The sequence below is a fragment of the Taudactylus pleione genome, unplaced genomic scaffold, assembly GCF_031769625.1.
Source record: "Taudactylus pleione unplaced genomic scaffold, aTauple2 ptg000201l, whole genome shotgun sequence".
NCBI lineage: Eukaryota > Metazoa > Chordata > Amphibia > Anura > Myobatrachidae > Taudactylus > Taudactylus pleione.
The window spans coordinates 46,736,679-46,760,076 of NW_028284603.1; the positions used below are offsets into that span (position 1 = coordinate 46,736,679).

The 23,398-nt window shown below is 43.0% G+C and overlaps 1 protein-coding gene across 3 annotated transcripts in view; it reads left to right on the plus strand.

Moving 5' to 3' along the window:
- The window catches only part of SYNDIG1 (synapse differentiation inducing 1), a 387,838-nt gene that overhangs the window by 170,309 nt on the left and 194,131 nt on the right, over window positions 1-23,398 (plus strand). For all 3 annotated transcript variants that reach the window (XM_088477355.1, XM_088477357.1, XM_088477356.1), the window contains exon 2: window positions 16,520-17,090. In XM_088477355.1, coding sequence (XP_088333481.1) covers window positions 16,611-17,090 — 480 coding nt within the window. In that variant the 5' untranslated portion in view covers window positions 16,520-16,610. The remainder of the gene's footprint in view (window positions 1-16,519; window positions 17,091-23,398) is intronic.

Consider the following 23,398-nt stretch of genomic DNA (forward strand, 5'->3'; position numbering starts at 1 on the left):
GCCTAACCCTACCAAAGTGGCGGCTAACCCTCCCCCTCCTAACCATCCCCACTATACTTATGTTCCGCATCCCGGCTGTCGGGATTCCGGTGTCGGCATCGGCATCTATTGTCTGTATTCCGGCGCCGGTCTTCTGGCCGGGTAGTGGCATTCTTACACCTGGATTTTGTCAGCCAGGATGCCGGGTGTAGGTATATTAACTACATCCTCTCCAAACATTACATATATACTTAGCATCCTTCCAGAATGTAGTTAACATCCCAGCTGTCGGGATGCTGGCGCTCAGAATGCAGGCGCCAGAATCCCAACACCAGTCAGAGTCCCAGCGCGGGCATCCAGACCGCTGACATCCCGACGGTAAGTATTGGGGTTAGGGTTACTAGGGGGAGAGTTAGGGGTAGGCTGCAGGGAGGGATGGTTAGGGTTAAGCTGGCATCAGGATTCTCACCGTCGGGATACTGAGCGCTGGCATCCCATACCCAACCCCATCCTTCCACCCAAAACCTCACACTTAGCATACTCCTAACATGAATCTGAACCCCCTAAACTTTAACTGAACTTTCCATGCATCTATAAGGCCCTGAATGCCAAGGTATGCTCAGGCCTTTGTTCTGCAAACACCAGCATGAGCCTGAAGCCATGGTTATGTTCTACAAACACCAGCAAACCCAAACAGTTTATGGCTGGAAGGGCTTGCTGGGAAAAGTGCTGCCAAATTAAAAACAAAATGATTTCTATAATTTACAATGTATTAATTTAATAGCCACTGATTGGTTTATAAAGAGACTAAATGCCACACTCCTTTCAGCTGTGATTCCCCCCAACACCTGGCACCCGCCCCTCGCCCAAAGTCTTAGTGGCCCTGGTCAGAAATTAGAATTTTCTGATAGTTTACACATCATCTTGTAAATACAATGTAGCAAGGCAGTGGTGTCCCTCCCCGTGGTGTCACCCGGGGTGGGTAGGGGTGATACGCATGCGCCTCCGAAAAGGGGGCATGACCACGGGGGGTCTAGGGCATGGCCTCGTGGTCAGGGGGCATGGTCTTGTGGCCCGAGGTTAACCCCCATGCCGATTACTTGGGGGGAGGGTGTGCAAGGTACCTGTGTGTAGTGCTGGCCGGCTCCTGACACTGAGGAGTGCTACAGTGCAGCACCCGACTCCTGTCAGTGAGGGGGAGTCTGCATCTTGGTGTCACCCCTCGGAGGGTACGGGTGACACCCGGGTGCAGACCACACCCCCCTTGTGACGCCACTGTAACAAGGCAAAGTCACAAAGCAGTATTTAAACAGTTACTGTCGTTGAGAGGGTAAGAACTAGAACACTTGTAGACTTCTCTATCTTTCCACAATAAAATATACCACCATTAGTCATACCATTAAAACAATGGACAAGCCCAAGGATCTGGGCAGCTTTGACAAGGACCAAATTGTGATGGCTAGACGACTGAGTCAGAGCATCTCCAAAACGGCAGGTCTTGTGGGGTGTTCCTGGTATGCAGTGGTTAGTACCTACCAAACATGGTCCAAGGAAGGACAACCGGTGAACCAAACACAGGGTGATGGGTGTCCAAGGCTCATTGATATGCGTGGGGAGAGAAGACTAGCCTGTCTAGTCCCATCATACAGAAGAGCTACTGTAGCACAAATTGCTGAAAAAGTTAATGAGATGCCCACTTTCAGGCTGTGTGGTCTGTGCATTTGCGATGGAGATTGTAAACACTCCAACAGTGATGCAACATCGATCACACCATCGACATTTGCAGTAAAGGTCTACTCTTGCTACTCTCTTCTAATCCAACTATACATGACAAAAAAACACTCAACTGCATAAATATCGGCACTGCGTCCCGTCCATCTTTGAATCAGGCCCTATGTCTACTGTAATGTAGGGATAGCCATCAACTATCAATGGGTAACATCCATCTATGGTGTGCCACGATGGTCAATAGTTTTGTCATAGATGACAGATTTGATGTTTCTCTGACATTGATGACAGAAAGCACCACAATTTTTTATTACTTGTCCTTTGGCGCTATATTTGCCTGGCCTTGCCCCCTTTTGCCACGTCACACCCCCCGTGTGGAAGCCTGACAGCTCCCTCCCGGAAGGAGGGAGCTAAATGTTGGCAACCCTGCTCAAATGTGTCTTATTCGCACAAAGATGCGACTAGATAGCACATGTATCATCTGCTGATTAAAATGATATGCAGCATGCCTGTGTTCTCTGTGTGACTGCGGGTGTATAAAAAGGTAAAAAGATGCACGAAAAGACGCTCGACGCTACCAAGTCACGCCACGGGATGGCGCGACTAGAAGGGTTGTTTAACGCGCAAGGATGCTAGATGTATGTGTACCCATCTGTATATAGGGAACAAAGCAAACACAACCTTAATGGGCTTAGCCTTTGCTTGCCTTTCCCTTACCTCCCCCATTTTTACCTCTGCTATCACTGACAAGCCCGTAATACTCCATAACACACCCATGAGACAGAATTGTTGCACTCACTTCAGGTCACTTCCCAGTCATCACCCAGGTATACCCGTCACTGTACTGCCCCATATCTGATACTGTCTGTCCCAACCCCAACAGCATCTTTGTGTGTACACTCATCATAGGAGTTTCCAGGAAATAATCGCTCAGCTACATGACCACCTGCATTGTGTGCATCTATGAATCAGGCCCAAATCCTCATGACAAGATTGATATGTCTAGTACAAAGGAAGAAACTGCTACATAGCTACATGATTTGGATTACTTGCAGTTTGTGTAGTATGACTTCAGCGTTTCATTGGGGCCTGGAGCTGAAATTCATGAAGGGCCTATTGTGTGTCACTGCAGGGGGTGTGACAAGTGCTGTGACGATGTGATTAGTGATGTGGGGGCCTGACCAGTGTGGTGTGGATGCGGTCTACATAAGGGTTGTGTCCTGTGCCATGGATGTGGCTATCTGCATGTAGGACATGACTAACGCCTACCTTCAACACGCGATGGGCCTAATTCAGAGTTATACACAATGCCAATATTTTTGCAGTTGAGAGATTATTGGTAAACTGCGTATGCATCTAAATCGCACTGTGCATCCACCACAGTATACCTGTATTACCGTAGTTACATGCAGCAACTTTTTACTTGCAGTCTAACAGTCGGGGAGTGTTTGGGGGAGATAATAGGGAGTTGAGGCAAATGCCACAGGAGTGCCGCGACCATTTTGGGGGCGTGTCACATCTTGCACCTGCAATCCTGTACCCAAGAAACATGGCTCTTGCTTCTCAGTTCCCACATCCATTCTGCACGGCCAGCACATGTACTTTGTGCAATTCTAATATTTGTCACAGCATGTAGTGGTGCAAGTAAGGTGGTATGGCGTACCATTAAGAAATAAGCAGCCGGTATGTGGTACCTTCTACAACCTTACTGCCGACACCATTAGCTGCGCTGCTGAGTGAGTCACAGCACTCTGCGGTAAGACCGACCCCAGGCAATCGGTGACAAGGAGCAGCCCACCAGCTCCCGGAGTGCCCCAGAGAAACAGGGGCATATCGTGCAGACACAGCTATGTTTCGAGTGGCCACACCCCTCATATGTGGCCAAGAACATTTTTTGTGCACGCACTTTCGACACATGCACAGGGTACAACAAATAAATTGAAACTACCAGCACCGCTATCTATCGTCTATCCTATCTATCTATCTTTCCAAAAGTTCTGCACTCACACCTCAGTTCAGGGACAAACGCTTGGGTGCTCCTCTAAGGTGTATTCAAAGATAACCCATAAATATAGTAATAGTTCAAAAATGAGGATGGAAAGCCCTCACCAGACCTGAAATAAATCAGTACTTACTGTATTAGACAAAGTAATACCATCTCTGGTCGGCGATGTTTCGGTCCTTCAAGAACCTTTGTCAAGACTCTATAGGTGAAGCACTTAAACAAATACACAGCATATCAGGCAGAAATTACACCACTTATCCCTGGGCCCCATATTTATACCCATGATGTAGGCAAAAATTGCTCCAAACAAATTGCGTTTTAGCGTGGAATGCATACCAAAAGTTACATCATAATCTTTGTTTTATATATATATATATATATATATATATATATACGTACACACACACACACATATATATATATATATGTATATATATATAGTGTGTGTGTGTATATGTGTGTATATATATATATATATATACATATATATATATATATTTATAATTTCTCTGTTTACATTTATATACACATACCTTCCCTCCTTTCCTAGGCAGCTCAGCCTCTGCATTAGCAGCACTGACTCGTTATGATTCCAGTGCCCTACTGCCAACAGCTAAGAGGGGTGAATGAATGTGCACTGGCCAAGCCGGAGGCTTCGGATGACCAGGAAACACATAGACAGCTGCCTGTGGGTGATCCAGGGGGTGGAGCTTAACATGGCTAGAGACAGCATCGGCCAGTATGTAGACGGGGTTACATGCAGGAGGGGCGGAGCTACGGATGGCCCTGCTGTCGGCCGGGCTTCAGTGAGTCAGCAGGTTGGGTAGGGTGTAGGGTAAAGTAAATGGGCAATGCTTCAGGTGGCCGGGACTCAGGATGAGCTGGGCTGTTGGTGGTTTCAGGAATTTTTTTTTTTCCTGTCAGCACTGCATTGTAGTGGACCCTATGGGCCTATTTTCATGGGTGGCCTGGAGCTGTAGCTCCATCCGCCCCATTGATAATATGACCCTGACAGTGAGATAGTTTGAAATATGACGAAAGCTCATAAAATTTCTGCTACAATGGCTTTGCTGAAAGAGAATTACAGATACCAGCAGTAATCCGCGGCAGAAACTGACACTATGAGGAAATAGCTAATCTGTACATTATTATTTCACTTGCAATATATCCTGCCGTGGATTCAATCCAGATGATTTTCTTCTTGGAAATACTGTAGTACGTAATATGAAGAATGTATTATTGACTGCTACAAAAATGAAAGAATTTCGAGGTAAAATTATTTTGTAACCTGCGCCTGCTTTACACCTCCAAATGTGCGTTGTAGAAATTGTGGAATGTCATTTAAAAAAGTATCTAGGACCTCTCTGAGTTTAAGGCAATTTTCTACTTCTATCTTCAGATTCATGTCTTTAGCCTATAAAAGGTATTACTGCAATCTCTCTGGCATGGCTCACACAATTACAGTGTGGCATTATATGTAAATGGCATTACAGTGTGTTTTTATTTGTGGTATTATGTGTACTTGGCACTACTGTGTGGCATAATGTGTAAAGGGCATTACAGTGTGGCATAATGTGTAAAGGGCATTACAGTTTGGCATTATATGTAAATGGCATTACAGTGTGGCTTATTTGTGGTATTATGTGTACTTGGCACTACTGTGTGGCATAATGTGTAAAGTGCATTGCAATGTGGTATTATGTGTGGCATTATGTGTAGTGGGCACTACTCTGTGGCATAAGGGGGGGCGCCAAAGGGAACTTTTGCCCTGAGCTCCACAAGGTCTAGAACGGGCCCTGTTTACATCTCTGATTAAGTAGTAAACTCCCATCTTCATCGGGATTTCCAGGTAGCATGTCACATCTCCCAGGTCCTTGCTTTCATAGTGTTTACTCAGAACTGTATTTAACTTTGTGATTTCTTTGTTTTCCTTGTGAGCTATAAGGTCCAGACACTATTGTGTGGCTTTAAACAGTTTTTCCTTCATTGGAAAACTGTGAATGCACAGGACCTGTCCTGCACAGATGTGTTCTGCGATCTCGCTCTCAGATTCCTCAAGCCGCAGCATCATTGACATGCTGCGGCATTTGGGGGGCAGAGTGGGGGTGTGCTGAGGCAAGGGTCTGCGTCGGTGGCAGCGGATTTCCTGGCCTTCCAGGCTGCAAGTCTGAATAAGCTGAAGCTTACTCAGACTGGCCGGTGCTGCCGCCATCGCAACCGATGGTCACGATGGTGATCCAAGGCGGCATCTAGTGATGCTGCACTTGGATCGTTATTCCTGCCAGGAGGTATCTGCTTCCTATAGATGCCTCCTGCAGAATTTGAATATTTGCTGGATGGTATTGCACAGCCTCTTCATTGGGGCTGTGCAATACTGTCTGGACCTGAATCAGGCCCTATATTCCTAGATCATTTACATAACATGTTTAGGCATTTTTCCACTTTACATTTGGATTAGGCCTCCAATCATGGATCAGCTTGTCCTCGTGTGGACCCTTCTTTTTCTAACAAAACCTGGTTCATATTAGAGTTCTATGCTCTGGTTTCATACTTGAATTTGTGAAGTGATCTTTGTAACCTGTAAATATTGTGCTCTATTCCTTTCCTGGCATATCCTCCAACTCCTCTGCAATGTCCCCAATCAGGATGGGTATTTTGAATTGATGTTATGATATCTCACTTTCATCTTCTATACAAGTGCCATGGCTATCAGGGTCCTTAGTGTACTTGTTTACTGGCCTGAACAAAAGTAGCATTATTATCTGAAGCACAATGGCCCTCTGCAAATACTCACCTTGATTCTGGGAACAGAATCACATTTAGTTTTTAAATGCCCATTTGCATCCAATTGCAGGCTGTCCCAGTAGTAAATTATTGAGATCCCAGGGCTGGATCTCCTTATCAGCAGGACAGTAACACGATTCAGACCATGTCCCGAAGTGTGTGGAGTTTGCTTGTCCTCCCAATATTTCTGTAGGTAAGTTCATTGGCTGCTGAGAAAAAGTGACCCAATGTACGTTTGTGTCATAGACAATTTAAACTCTAATCTCCAGTGGGGCTGGGACTGTGAGTGATAAAATGCTCTATGTACAGTACTGCGCTGTACTAGTAAGTGATAATAATCCTCGTCTCCAGCCTTCCATGTCTGTAGCTCGGATTTTGGTGTCGTAGGACATGTTTTTGGCTGTTTTGTCAGGAATGCTCTTGTTCTGTCTTCTTGATCTTCTAATTAAATGTAAAACTGTTACTATTTATTTTTCCTATTTGACAACTGGATTGCCTACATTAAATCTTTTTGCTTCACCTAAGCTACTTGTGAACTGATGCTGAGTGTGCACTATGACAGTTGCTGTTGTGTATCTTGTTGCATGCATGCCATCTCTCCCTGCCATCTTATAACTGATGTTGGGACAGTGGGCCTGATTCAGAGCCGGACGCTCTGACCAGAGCGCTCGCTCTGAATCAGGGCCCTCCTACATGAAAATGGAGCGGCCTTATGGACGCTCGCATAGCTGTGGGTTACCACCCACAGCTTATGCGAGCGTCCATGATGATGGTCGTGATGGTCAAGACCATCGCGACCATCGGGCTTGCGACGGAGACCCTGCGGTAGGGTCTCGCTGCCACAAGCCCTGGAGTGATTTTGCCTCTATCAGAGCCAAAATCACTCCCACTGACATCACTAGTGATGTCAGTGGGGCCGGCTTCAGACGGTAGGCGTTCCCATGGGAACGCCTCCGTCTGGCAGCCACGCCCCCGGCACGCCCACCAAAGGGGGCGTGCTGTCAATCAACATCGACAGCACGCCCCCTTTGGTGCGAGACCCGGAGCGACGGAGAGCCCGTCGCTATCCGGGTCTCGCGCATGCGCACGACGAAGCTCCATCCGTCGTGCGCATGCGCAGTGGGGCAACATCGACCTGCTTGCGAGTGTCCTGCGCTGGCGAGCTGGTCTGAATGACCCCCAGTATGTCTGATACAGTCCCAACAGTGCAGTCTAATGCCCGTGACAGGAAGCAGTGGTCTACCTGTTCTGAAATTAGTATGAAAGAGAGAACATTACACACGTGAGAGGTCTTGTTATCTTACTTATTGAACCTCCCTGTAGCTGTAACTTGGTAAGGTGTTTTCTTTGGATACAGACAACCTTTCATTAGCACCAATCTACAGAGATAGTGGTAAGAAGGCAGTTTTAAGAAACCGATTGAAGGATACAGTCAACTTTTCATTAGCACCAATCTATACTTGCCAACTCTCCCCGATTGTCAGGGAGACTCCCTCAAATAGTAGCAAATTCCCTGACTCCCTGAAGAGTCCAACAATCTCCCTGATTGCACCTTACCCCCAATTATGTAGCTGTTATACTGTATATTTGGAAAAATCAAAGTCAGAGATATATACATTCAAATGGGATCACCAGTGCCATTTCCCAGCATTGGTTATATAAGGCACAAGTATCAGTGTCTTTTCATCAACAAGTACAGTGAATCTTACTGAGCAACAACTGCAACATAATATATATATATATATATATATATATATATATATACACACACACTGGCGGCACTCACAGGACCTCACAACAGATGAAACAACAGGTCAGTTGTATTCCAACGTTTCAATCTTTATTTTGAGATTTTCCTCAGGGACCAAATCTCAAAATAAAGAGATTGAAACGTTGGAATACAACTGACCTGTTGTTTCATCTGTTGTGAGGTCCTGTGAGTGCCACCAGTGTATACATATTATTCGGTGAGATTGCATCTATCTGGGGGAGGGCACCCAGGCAATTAACTTTCTGCTGTTTAACTACTGGGAGTGCCGGACATCGAGATTACTTTTATTTATATATATATACAGGTTGAGTCTCCCATATCCAAAATGCTTGGGACCAAGGCTATTTTGGATATCGGAATATTCCGTATTTTGGAATAATTGCACACCATATTGAAATGTCTAAGAAATAGGGCCCAAATCTAAACACAGAATGCATTTATGTAATATATACACCTTCTACACTCAGCCTGAAAGTAATTTTATACAATACTTTCAATAATTTTGTGACACAAACAAATTTTGTGTACATACATGAAATTCATTTATGTTTCATATACACCTTATACACACAGCCTATAAGTAATTTATACTTTATTTTTAATAATTTTGTGCCTTAAACAAAGTTTGTTTACATTGAACCATCAAAAATCAAATATTTCACTATCTCAGTCATGCTAAAAATATTCCGTATTTCGGAATATTTGGATATGGGAGACTCAACCTGTGTATAATATATATATATATATATATATATATATATATTTAGGGCCAAGTGTAATAGGGTGAGAGCTTAATCAGTAATCTATTACACTTTTTGGCCTAATGTAATAGAGTCTGAGACCATGAAAACTCCCATGTTTTTAGACTCAAAAAACTGTCACGATTTAAACTCTCATCCAGATGTTTTCCCATTGTGAAGATAAAACTTGACCAATATGAGAGGTTACTGCTAAACTCCCACATTTTCTAAGCTATCACACTATTACATTTGGCCCATAGACTCTGAGGAAAGATAATTATATCCTGGTTTCTAGTTTAAAAAAACAAGAAAAAAATACTTTATTTTCTTTTTAACAAAACACATACAATACAATACAATAACTGTCATAGTAAACCTAGAAATAAACATTATTTTAACTATATGGCAGTCTGTCTATTGAGGTCATTAACTCTCTGAAGACTTTTGTATGTGGATGCTATCAGACACATATAATCTTTTGCAATTGCTTTTGTACTATTACGTTTTTATATCCATAGCCCTATCATGAGCAAATTTGCATTATTATTTTTGCATTATTACTTTTCATGATTTTATTCTATTTCAAATTAGAAAAACATTGTTAATATTTCCCATGTAACCAATTGAGCGCAATGTTGAATAGCCTCGGGAAGGAATTCCCAGAGCTATTCAATTGACCGCACTGTTAAGTCCGACTAGAACCATCTAGGGGCCGTATTCAATTAGACGCGAAAAGCCGAGATCCACAAAAAAGTATCGCCGATTGCGTCTTTTCGCCTGTCGGAAAGTTATCTCCGTATTCAATTCCCCCCGCTTTTGCGTACGCAGAAAATCAAAGCAATGTAATAGGCGAAAAAGACTTGCCTCTGAATAGGTGGAGAAAAGAAGTGCAACATTTTTATTTTGGGGTACAAAGGCGGGGAAACCTCTCAGAACCCTTGGGACAGCCCCCCTAAGGACAACTGCGTCAAAATATTCCAGAAAAAAACTTTCAAACACCCCAAAAAAGTACTTTAGTTTTCGGGGCAAAAAAGCACAAAGTGGGGGGACAACTTCAAAATCTAGCGAAATAAGGTTCTGGGGGTGCTCTAAGAAGGGGCCAAGTGTTTTTGGGATTGCAGGTGCTTTTATGATGGAGGAATTTCACTTTACTTAAAACTTCACTTTAGAGACATTATAATATGCCATCACCCATTTTCAGGTACCTAAAATTTACCAGGACTACTTATTTTCTCAAAAAAATACTGCTTTATGCCATTCTTCACCACATGTGCAAAGATGCTAATTAGAGGCAATTGTACCAACTTAAGTACCCCAACAGTTTTATTAGGACTATTCGGGCACTACTACATTGATCCCCAATGTTTCTGCATCTTTTTGGGGGGTCCTGGCTGATTTCCCCGATTCTGACACCATTTTCCGCCTGTTATGACTTTGCGGGTCGCCGTTTTCGCGTCTTTGGAATTGAATACCGTGAATAGCGGTGACACGGACGATAAGTTTCCGCATCCAAATGACGCGATGTAGGGAAAAATTCCGGCAGGCGGAACTATTTTGCGGACCCGAAACTAATAGAATGCCGCCCTAAGTCGGGGAATGCCAGTAACCGAGCCTTAAGCTGGGTGTTTAGTTGTGCCAATCGTTATTCTCGCACTAAAGTTCCGACTGCGAGGCTGTAAGCGCCGGACACTAAGCCGGAAAACAGCATCACGGCCGGCACTTAAGTCAGATTTTTACTCGCACCACAGGAGGGTGCAAGCAGAAACCCTGTAGTCGGACTTAACAGCGCAGTCAATTGAACATCTCCGGGAACTCCTTCCCGGGGCTATTCCACATTTGCGCTGAATTGAATTGCCCCCAATGAACATAAAGACTTATTTTACCAATGTTTGCCCTTTATGTGTATTCTTTGAAATTTCTGTAGAAAGTACAGTGTCTGTAACCTGTGACTTATGGATTTAAATTCTACCTTTTGAGTTTAAAATTTGTACAGTATCATTTAATAATATTTAAAAAGCCTGCATTTCTGGTATGAGTTTTTGTCTACGAAGATATACTCATTTACTTTTATTTATACTTAGGATCCTTGATGCTCTCTTGTCGTTTTGTTTTTTTTTTCAGCACTATTATAGACCTTTTCCCTAGGCTTTACCGTCTTTGGATATTTAGAATGAGCTTATCTGTATCTTCCGTTGTTACATTGGCAGTGCCATTATACCAATTAATTTCAGAGTAAATAAACTGGTTCTGAGTTCAACTTTGTCCAGTTATGCAACCTTCTCTAGCTGTAATACAAATTGAACTTTATCTTCTTTGTTAGTGGATAATTACAAAACTTCCAGTTCAGTTTTCAGCACAGTTCTGTAATGTCATGGAAATGAACTCTAGAGCAATGAAAAATCTCTATTTTCTGTTTCCCACTGCCAAGCACCAATTCAGGAAATTATACTGTCACTAGGAGCAACAAGGACAAAACTTATTACATTTTATATTCACTATAACAAATTACAGGGAATCGAATATGATAAAATACTATCATAGAGATTACATTGATTCATTATACTCTGTATTCCTGGAACAAGGTGGATGTCAACTGGATACAGATACACCCACGTTCATTTTGGCTGATCACAGCACAAACATGCCCACGAATCGCGCTATGCGCCACGCGACGGCCCATCTTTGAACGCAGGAGTGCATCTCCATTCAGACGCAAATGCGCATCCCCGATCCCGAGAGTGCGTCTCCCATTATATCCTATGGAGACGCGAATACGCGTCTTCGATTGCGGGAGTCCATCTTGCGCCATGCATATCGCGATTCGCTGTGCTATGGACAACAATGTAGCTGGGCAGATCTGTAGTTCTTTGATTCATATGGGTCCCTGCATCTGACAAATTGCCATTTTATGCACAATGTATATAAACATTTGCCAACGGACAGGCAAAAAGAAAGGCAGTGTGGATGCTGATTTGGGGAAGTAAATCTCCACTAGCTGTGAACATTCTATATCTTTCCTCTGTAACATACGCCCCATCAATACATCAGACATAATTTCCTGCACATTTTCTAATGAAAAAAATAAAATTTATTGCATTAATAAGTTTCTATCCAAAAGATAGTTATAATTTGCACACTTTCATGCAAGTCTTATGTATGAATTGAAATTGTTACCCAGCAGGAGGACCTGTAGGATGACTTTTGTAGGTGACGTAACATTCTGATGTTAATATGCCATCCTAAACCCTCAGTGAGTTTTTGAGATTCTTTAGCATTCCATTAGCTTGCCAATTCTCTAATGGACTATCCGTCATTATGATGCATAAGATAAACGTGTTTTGGCTATCTAACCATTCCTGAAGGTCCACCAACATCTCCCACTGTTGACAAATTTTGTGTGTACAAATGTGTCCTCATACACCTAGCATATTTTCACCATATGGTGCGAGACACTTGGAGTGATTTAGATGCTCCACCATTGGTAATGAAGCATACGTTTTACAAAATATTGTGTCTTATGCCATGTATCCACTACACGATCTTACAGAGCGATTGCATGATTACGACATCGTAATCGCGCAATCGCTCAGTAATCGTGCACAAATCGGGCACTATTATGTCGGAGACAACCAGCGATGCGTGCTCCCGCTGGTCGTTTCCGACATCAATTATCTACCAAACATGCTGGTCAATCTGCCGATAACGACAGATTGCCCATGTGCAGAGATGCTTGATGTGCCTACACTGAACGATCAATAAAATACTGTAGACCAGCTATTCCCAACCTCGGTCCTCAAGGCACACTAACAGTCCTGGTTTTGGTGATATCCATGCTAAAGCACAGATGGCTTAATCAAAATAACTGTGGTACTAATTAAGTTGCTTGTGCTCAAGTATGGCTATCCTTAAAACCTGGACTGTTAGTGTGCCTTGAGGACCATGGTTGGGAAACCCTGCTGTAGACATACCGAATAATCTACAAATAAACAATATAATATAAAACATATATCAAACAAAATACAGACATAAAAAAAAACCCTCCCATCATTTAGAATCTGACACAGGCAAAATAAGGCTAATTACTTGCTTTGAATGCGCCGGGACTCTACTCAATATTCACTCCAACTAAACCATATCATTAATGGATTATTAGTTGAGGTGGAGTATGAGACTCCCGCTCTCTCAAAATCACAATGGGCTTGCATTTTATCTTCTATTGTATCCAATTTTGGTATTACATCTGAACGCCAGTGATATGCAATAAGAGACTTAGGGGCATATGTATCAAAGGGGCATATTTTGATTGCCACTAAGGGGCATATGTATCAAAGCTTGATGTGAGATAAAATTGTAAAATATATATCACCAACCAATCAGTTCCAAACTATCATTTCTTAAACACAGCCTGCAAAATGTAAGTTAGAAGCTGATTGGTTGGTGATATATGTCTCATAATTTTATCTCACATCAAGCTTTGATACATATGCCCCTTAGTGGCAATCAAAATATGCCCCTTAGTGGCAATTAAAATATGCCCCATCACATATTTATCCCCAGAAGAAATATCGCCATGATGGACATGGAATACTGCTAAAAGAGGATCTTTTGGATGTATCATAATCTCAGTCACTTTAGAGATTAACACAAATACCTGACACCACAGTGTATTCAATTTTGGACATGCCCCCAAAAAACATGATAAATATCCCCAATATAGCCCCATTTGCACCAACATTGGTTAGGAAGCGAGGGACAAATTTTATGGAGCCTGTCGGGGGGTTAAATACATCCTTTGATTAGGTTTATAAAACATTTCCACATGGAAAATACATTTAGAAATACGGAAGCACAATTTAAAAATGGAGCCCAGTCATCTTCCGTAAGTGATCTAGGAAGATCCGATTCCAATTTCAAGAGAGCTGGAAAAATTACCAGTTTGGAAGCACCTACCAATATACTATACCACCAAGAGATACTTTTCTTATATTTCCCTGAGGTAAGTCTCTCAAAAATATACTTTAGGGTAGCTTGCAATGGCTGAGAGCCCGAATGTAAACTGTGCAACCAATGGCGTAATTGTAGGTATTTATAGAAATCCCTTGATGAAACGGAAAACAATTCTTGAATGCGGGAGAAGGGGAGAATTACACCATTAGACATTACATGATTCAGTGAGATCGCCCCCTGAGCCACCCATGTATCAAATTTGAAATCAGGGATCAAAATAGCTATACTACTCAACGTAAGGTTAGTAGTAGGAAGTTGAAAATCATTTAATCTAGCTATAGCTTTATTCCATGCAGACACAGAAGCACTTACTGCCATTGAAAAAGAACTTTTTACAGTTTTGCGGTAACCACAGTAAATCAGATAAGGAAAAAGGATGAGACAAGCCCCACTCCAAAATTATCCATTGCAAACCAATCCCCAAGTTGACATAGAATACACGCCCACTGGTACAATTCTAGATCTGGAAATGCAAGACCCCATTCCGTCTTAGGCAGGGACATAATACGTCTAGACAATCTGTTTTTCTTTTACTTCTAAAGATATTTTGTAAAGAACCCATAAAATTGAGATAACAATGACAAAGGGAGTAACTTTGGAATGGTGCGACACAAATTCATTAACTTAGGTAACAGTACCATTTTTAAAGCAGCAATACAGCCCAACCAGGAAACCTCTTGTAACATCCAATCAGCTGTTAAGAGAGAACATTTAAGGGGGGTATCCACTTAGCGATTTATCCAAGCGATTGCACGATATCGTGGAATCGCTTGCACATCGCGCATGCATCGGGTATGTTTTGGTCAGAAGCGACCAGCGATGCGCGTGCCCGCTGGTCGCTTCTGACATCCGTCACCACCCGTACATGCAGTTCAACCTGACGATCTCGTCAGGTTCAGCATGTGCGGGGATGAGGGATGTGCCGGGACTGAATGAGTGAACGTTCAGTCTAGGCACATCACTAGCTATACAAAGACAGCATGATTGCAATGTCGTAATCGTGCTGTCGTCAAGAGGGGAAGATAGTTACAGGCCACAATATTAACCCCCCTTTTTGGAATCTGGACTCCCAAATATGTAAGACTCTTATCTTGCCATACATAATTGTAAGCCCCTTTAAACCTAATCAAAAGTTTGAGAGAAAAATGTATTGGAAGTGCCTCTGTCTTAGCCGTGTTTCATTTATAATAAGACACTCTGAAGTTTTGTAAGGATTCAGGGCTAGTGAGGCACATTAATACATCGTCAGCAAAATGAGCCCTCCAACTGAGGCTCCTGTATAGCAATGGTTTCCCTAATAGTTTCCGCCAAAGGTTCTATAGCAAGCGTGAAAACCAAAGGGAAAAGTGGGCAACCCTGCCGAGTGCCATGCGATATATAGAAAAGGCAGAGGAGAGAAGACCGTTCACAAAAACTTTAGCTGAGGGGTTAGAATAAAGGGCCAATATAGATGACAGAGCTCTATCCTGTTACCCAAACCGACTCAGAACCGCAGATAGGTAACCCCAATACAGTCTATCGAATGCATATTTTCGGAGCTTGATGAATTCTGTCCCCATACTAGTGTATGGGGAAAGTGGGCCATTCCACAAGAGGAAGGTAAGTAGGAGATATCTGTGATATCTCCTGCTTTACCTTCTTGATGAATGCCCGAAAACTTAATTTTTACAATTGCAGGTGAAAATGTGCATTTCACCTGCTTTTGTGAAAAGTAAGTGATGATAAATAGGCCCCTCAATGTCTGCAAGGCCCAACTGGCCATCTGGGACTTCTGACAAATGCCAGAAGGGCTAATGGCCTGATGGGCCGGTCCAGTCTGAAAGCCTTTCCCTAGCAGCTCTGCCTCCCAGCGCTCTGCTCGGCCGGGATACTGAGAGACGGGGGCGTGCCGCTGCCAGGCCCCCATGAGTCGCCTCATGCCCCCATGAGATTTAACCACACCCCTGTGTGGCAAGGCCACAGCCCTTTTACGTGAGTGTGCCTACGCCGCCGGGAATGCCAGGGCTGATCTAGAGCCCCAGCTTGTCCGTGAATTTTGTGTATTTTTGTGGATATACTGTAGCATAATGGGTTACCTAATGTTATTCAGTGCATGAGTTTTACACAATTCAATCTAAATCAGTAATATAATGCAATCTGGCACACTGATCCACTGAAGTTTGTATGCCATAAATACAAATGGGAAACTTATCAAGTGAATTATTAACTTCTATTTCGAGACAGCCAGTAGTCACTGAGCAGAAATTACATTTTTAATGTAAACGGCTCATAAAATAGTACCTGCATTGTTCATTCCAATTTCTTTTTTATTTAATGTGTACTGTATATCTGCGCACCATAGAGTACTTCAGTTGTAAATGTCTGAAATATGGGGAGCTGATTAATATGCAAGGTGTGCTGTTAGAAATAATGACTAAATTACACTAACTCGCTATTTATTCATTTTTAGATGTCATTGGCTTGCATTTCTGTTTTACTAACATCGTTTATTTTTACTGCTTTTAGGAAAATAAAATCCATTAGGCAAATGTGACCTGCATTTACCTCTGCAACTGGAGCCACAGCAGCAAAAAATACAAACACAGAAACTGAAAATATGGACGGTTTAATTGAACAGAACAGTGTTCTTATGCATAATAAAATCACAGAAGCAGGTAAAAGAAATGGCTTAATCAACACAAGAAATTTAATGGCTGAAAATAAAGACGGAACAGTGTCTGTTTATCCGACTCCTCAATATCAAAGTCACATTGTTGGGAGTATATCACCTCAGAATGGCATAGACAACATTAAAAATGATCCTGTTCAACAACTATTGGATCCTAACATGCTACAACAGACGGTAGAGTCTCACTATCGTCCCAACATCATTCTGTATTCTGAGAATGTCTTACGCTCTTGGGGTGAGAACGTGAGCAACGAATGCTGTGAAACCACATTCATTGAAGATAGATCGCCAACCAAAGACAGTCTTGATTACCCAGATAGCAAGTTCATTGACCTTTCCTCTGAAGACATCAAAATTCATACTCTTTCTTATGATGTAGAAGAGGAGGAAGAATTTCAAGAGTTAGAGGTTAGTCTCAACCATCTGATGACTGATAAGAAATAAGGTGATCATTATGAGGGAGTACTTAAAATGTTATCACTTACATGCAGAATGGTGCTTGGTTTTTAAATGTCTTTTACAGTACGTGCGCTTAAACTGGATGTGTTTGTATTAAAGGTATGTTGGTTATATCTGCCAAAGCAGATGTCTCTGTAATTGAAGGTAAGGTTTATCTTTAAGTATAGAAAATAATACCGAAGTTATTTAACTTGAAAGAATTATAGATGTTACATGGCTCTTGTTACTTATAGGAGGATCATTTCCAAAGGTAAAAATATTTTTCTGAAAGATATTGCTAGGGTATATTGCCCTAATATTATTACCAATGTAACACATATATGAATATTATTTTATTTCAACTTAGTAGCACAATATCAATATCTGTCATGGGGGATACAGTATGTATCAAGCAAATAGAGAAGTTGCCCATAGTAACAAATCATTTCATAGATTGTACTTTATAAATGATAGTTAGAATCTGGTTGGTTGCTATTTGTCCTCTTCAGAAGCTTTGATACATCTCCCCTATAATCATTTATCAGAAACTAACATCAGACTCTCACGGAAAATTGTTTGCTGGAGCCAAACATCATCATTTATCGGAGTCAGAGAAGCGAGATTAGTGATATGGGAAGTGTGTTGTGCTTGATGAGTGATGCACCATGGATGACTTGTAGATGATTGATGAGTGATGACAGCATGAGGAGCGATATTGTATAATTCTTCACCTTTTTATGTTCAACTTATGTTTCTAATTTTTGAAAAATAATGTAAAAGGCCAGAACCTAGTATAATATATTGCGTTGACATTCATTATTTACTAATTTATTGTGCTCTTTAAATACAATATATTGTATAGGATATCATATGGTAGTGCACTTTTTACAAATGAATTAATCCGTTATACTGTACTTGATGTGAAAAAAAAATCACTTAAGTAATTTTCCTTATTGATTTAATATACTATAATGACTGAAAGATTATGTACTAAGATTACTTCACCACATCATGCTTTATTAGACATTCACAGGAAAAGACAGGGCACCCTTCACTGCTAATATGGATACATAACTTTTTCACCCTGCAAAATATATTCCAGTATCCTCTGTTGGTAACTTGTATATGTGTCACACTGTCACATGTATAACATATTGAGCCTGGATCAGAGGTGGACACTAATGCCGCCACGGCTGAGACTTTTTACCCAGGGTGACTGCAGCTTATGCTAATGCTACAGCCGATGGAGTTTGTACAGCAAGACAGCCATTTTCTTCTGCACTAATCTGCCGCTTTGTTTAAAAAGATGCACCATCGGTCGCACCATTGTACATTGCACCAGCCCTATAGAGGGGCAGAATGTCCATCTGAGCACGGCCGCTGAAATCAGTACAAGTGGCAGTTTTTGACCGCGGCACATGCGCAACACGCCTGTGTCTGGCTAGCCACCCCCCTGTTACCACCCAGAAACACCACTGAAATTCCACTTCTCTGCATTCAAATTTGTACTGCATCCCCCAGCGGTAACCATCAGGATGAATGTGCAGGATAAAAACACTTGGTCGATTGCATCCGACATCGACATTGCGTCCACCTCTGAATCATGCCCATTCTATGGTAGCTGCATTACCTCTCTTGTGAATTTACTTTTAAAGTGAAGTGTAAGTGTGTGTGTATACACACACACACATAAATTATATATATATATATATATATATAAAATGTGTGAATATCGGAAATGATATAAAGCGCCATATGTGCTAATTTATTTATATATATATATATATATATATATATATATATATATATAAATCAAAACTTAATATGTACCATTAATCCCTTAGTGTAAAAGTTACATGTGCAAAGAAGTGCAAAAATGCAATGATAAGTGCAGTATGTGCATACAGTTAATACATAGATACAATTTAAGGTGCGGAATATTGCAGAACTGTGTACATCAGTGTAATAATGCCATAGTATAAAAATATATAAAAATTTAATACAGAATATAGACCTGACCCTAACACATAGGGCAGTACATAAAACATAACATATAAAGGATAAAAAAATAAACAATAGTTCATATATAAATTACTGAATGAGAATATGAAAGAATAGCTTATCTGGATAAAAATGAACGGTAAGTTCATGAGAAGGTGGAACCAGGAGTGCCCAACGCGTTTCGTCTGGTCAGTGGACTTCTTCAAGGGATCCCTTGCAGAAGTCCACTGACCCAACGAAACTCGTTATAACATGAACTGTAAGGGGGGCGGGGCCTGATGAGTCAGTTTTAAGCCCCACCCCCTTTGCGGCAAATTGCAGCGGTTTAAGTTAAAATAGGGGTGGGGCTAAATGACGCGATTCACTGAGAACGGGGGCCCGCGATCGCCGCGGAAATTCTCCCCATTCTGCCCACTACACTAGGAAGTGGGCAGAATGCCGGAGAAGTGCCTACCCTTCTGGGAGTGCGGATGGTTACCCGAAAAACCGTGAGCCTCCCGCGAAAACTCAGGAGGGTAGACACGTATGATTATAAGTATCTTTTGCATAAGTTGGTGTGCTGGTCTCCAAATAAGGAGGCACTCATGAGTCTTTCACATCACATAATAAAATGGTCCTTTATTCCTACGCACGTTTTGGGAGTCACCCCATCGTCAGGGACAATAAGCATACACAAATAAACACAACCAACATTACTCTCTCGGATAAGGGATGTTTGTTTATCATAATGTGCTATTGTATAATGGATACGGATACTTTATTGGAGTGTATAAATAAGTTTATGTGATGGGTACACTATTGTAGATTTTGATCTTTAGTCATATATTTAGTGGTTCATCATGTATATATTATTGTATCCAAGTTGGAGAGGGAGAGGATGATTTGCATATCAGGCCGTCCATCGTTACTTATAAAAGCTATGTGATAGATGCAACCTAAGGGATCATGGCCCTCATTCAGAGGCGGTCGCAAGAAACGACCGCTCGTTCTGAATGAGGGCGGCCGCTTCTTTTTTTTAAGTGCGGCCTCCTGGTCGCTGGCTAAGCTGTGGGTTACCACCCACAGCTTAGCAACCGACCAGGGTGATGGTCGCGATGGTCCAGACCATTGCGACCTTCGGGGCTTGCGACGAGACCCTAACGGAGCCCCAAGGGAGCTTCCTGCTCTGATCGAGCAGGAAACTCCCCACTGACATCACTGCTGATGTCAGTGCGGCCGCCCACAAAACAGCAAGCGTTCCATTAGGAAAGCCTCCGTTTGTGTAGCCACCCCTCCCGCCCCGCCTACAAAACGGGGCAAGCTGTTGATCAACATCGACAGCCACCCCTTTTGTAGTGAGCTCCGTAGCAAGAGAGTTTCTCTCTCGCTCCGGGGCTTACGCATGCGCAGTGCAGCCGCTGCGCGTGCGCAGAACCGAAACATCAAGCCGGTTGCGAGCGCTCAGCGCTTACGACTGACTCTGAATGAGGTCTTATATCCCTATAGGCGATTTAACAATTCTTGAATAACTGCATGGGGGTAATGATTATAGATTGCTCTGGTATCTCGTAATGCTTTTTAATATGTTTTAAAGTATTTTAGAATTGTTGTATATGTTGCTTAGCAATGGAGGGTTGCGCTCACGTGGTGAGCGGGGGTTGGTGAGATCATCCTGGCCGCACTGCTTGGGATGCCACTGACTGGCGCTCCCCAGGTGAGATTAGTTAACAGTGCTAATTGTGTGTGGATAAGGGTATTTAAATGTTGGTTGTGTTTATTTGTGTATGCTTATTGTCCCTGACGACGGGGTGACTCCCAAAACGTGCATAGGAATAAAGGGCCATTTCATTATGTGATGTGAAAGACTCGTGAGTGCCTCCTTATTTAGATTTCTTACATTGGGCTGCACCTTACAACCCTGGAGGGCACTGGAGCACTTGAAAAACGGAGTTGAAGGAGTGCCGGGTCTGTGGAGATGTATATGTTTTTCTCTGACAGTTAATGCTTTTCTACCATTGTCATATTGTCATGTCTATGTCTACTTATCTGTATGTATGCTTTCCTCTAGAGTAAACATAACAGAATAACATTCAGATGGAAATTAATATTACCATATTTTACATGAAATACAGCATTTACAGATCAAGTCTGGGAAATGGCCACAGTAGTTATTTATTAATAGTACATCTAGGAAACAAGTTCTGCATCTTCTGGTTAACCTTCTACTCCCATTAAAATATATGTACAGAAAGTACTTCTTACTCAGTATTAAGAATGTGCTCCATATTTGTCATGCAGCACAGGTGAATAATCCAGGTGAATACTCCAGAGATGGAGAGATTTAATACAGATATATACCCAGCATCTTGCAAAAGTATAAAGACCCACAACCAATTTTCAAATGTTATTAATGCACTTGCTCCGGACTGTTCAGATCAAAGATGTGATGCTCGCAACAGAAATCTTGGGGACTGGAACACTCATGTTTTTGGGGGCCCCTATCCCCTCCCAGTAGGAACATGCAGGTTAACCATTAGCTCATCACCTGTGTCTCTCCAGCCTCATCCCCAACTGCGTCCCTCAGCCTTATCCTCGCCTGTGTTGCACCAACCTCAGCCCTCATCTCTCCAACCTTGCCTGTGGCACCATCCCTGTATCCAGCCTCATCCACCCATCACTCCATCAACAGCCATCCACTCATCTCCCCTCTGTCTCTCAGCATCATTTTGCCCCCCACCCATCCCTCAGCTTCATCTGCTCCACTGTCTCTCAGCTTCATTCTCCACCATGTGTCTCTCATCTTCATTCCTCACCCTGTATCTCTCATATTCATTCCCCAGCCTCCGTGTCTCTCAACTTTATTCCCCAGACCCTGTCTCTCTCAACTTTATTCCCCAGACCCTGTCTCTCTCAATTTTATTCCCCAGCCCATGTGTCTCTCAACATCGTTCCCCAGCCCCTGTGTCTCCCAGCTTAATTTCCCTGCCCCTGTGTCTCTCAGCTTCATATCCCAGCCCCTGTGGCTCAGCTTCATTCCCCAGCCCCTGTGTATTTCAGCTTCATTCCCCAAGCCCCTGTGTCTCTCAACTTTATTCCCCACCCTGTGTCTCTCAGATTAATTTCCCTGTCCCTTTGTCTCTCAACTTTATTCCCCAGCCCACAAATTGGGAAAAGGTGCAGAGTTTGTGAGCACAGTGGTTGGACAGGAGACTTAGGATGAGGTTGGATCAGGATCTTGAGCATAATTTCCCACTATTTTGCATCAAAGATTGTTTCTTCTATGGTGTATTAACAAGATACCTAGTCTCTGTTGATAAAAAGCAATCTCATAGCATATTGCCACCACCACTGTAGTGCACGAAGCGGGGTTTGCGAGCACATAGAAACCCCACCAGACGTACCAATTTTTTTTTTTAAAGACAGCAGTGGCGTCAGAAGGGGGGTGCGGCCCGCACCGGGTGTCACCCTTCAGGGGGGTGACACCAAAAAGAGCAGCATACAGACCCGCGGGCCGCACCTGCTGTCAGCACATCCCCTTCCTCTGCACCACCGACAACCCCAAGGCTCTGCACGCCGCCGGGGGTCACTTGGTTCTCTCGCCGCGGCTGGCGTCCAGAGACACACACAGGAACAGAACATTTCTATGTGCCGGTGTGTTGATCTGGACGCTGGCCGCGGTGACGTAATCACGCACGCGGTATGCCGGAGGAAGAAGGAGGTGCGCGCCCGGAATCCACCTGGTGGAAGCCAGCCTGGACATCCTGAAGATAGGCAAGTAGTATTGCACAGGGGAGGGGGCACAGCATAAGGGGCATTACTGGGGGTGTTCTGGGGCCACTGCATAGGAGCACTATTGGGGGTACTGTATAGGGGGCACAATATAAGGGCATTAAAGAGGGCACAGCATATGGGGCACTACTGTCTGGGGGCACTGCATAAGGGGAGCTCCTGGGGCTACTGTATAAGGGCACTATAGGGGGCACTGTATAAGGGGTGCTACTGGGGGTACTGTATAAGGGAACTATAGGGGCACTGTATAAGGGGTGCTACTGGGGGTACTGTATAAGGGCACTACTGGGGTACTGTAAGGGGCACTACTGGGGTACTGTATATGGGCACTTTAGGGGCACTGCATAAGGGGCGCTACTCGGCCTACTGTATAAGGGGCACTACTGGGGGCACTCCATAAGGGGAGCTACTGGGGGCACAGCGTAAGGGGCTCTAATACAGGAGGCATTGCATAATGGGCTTTAATATAGGAGGCATTGCATAATTGGTTCTAATACAGGAAGCATTGC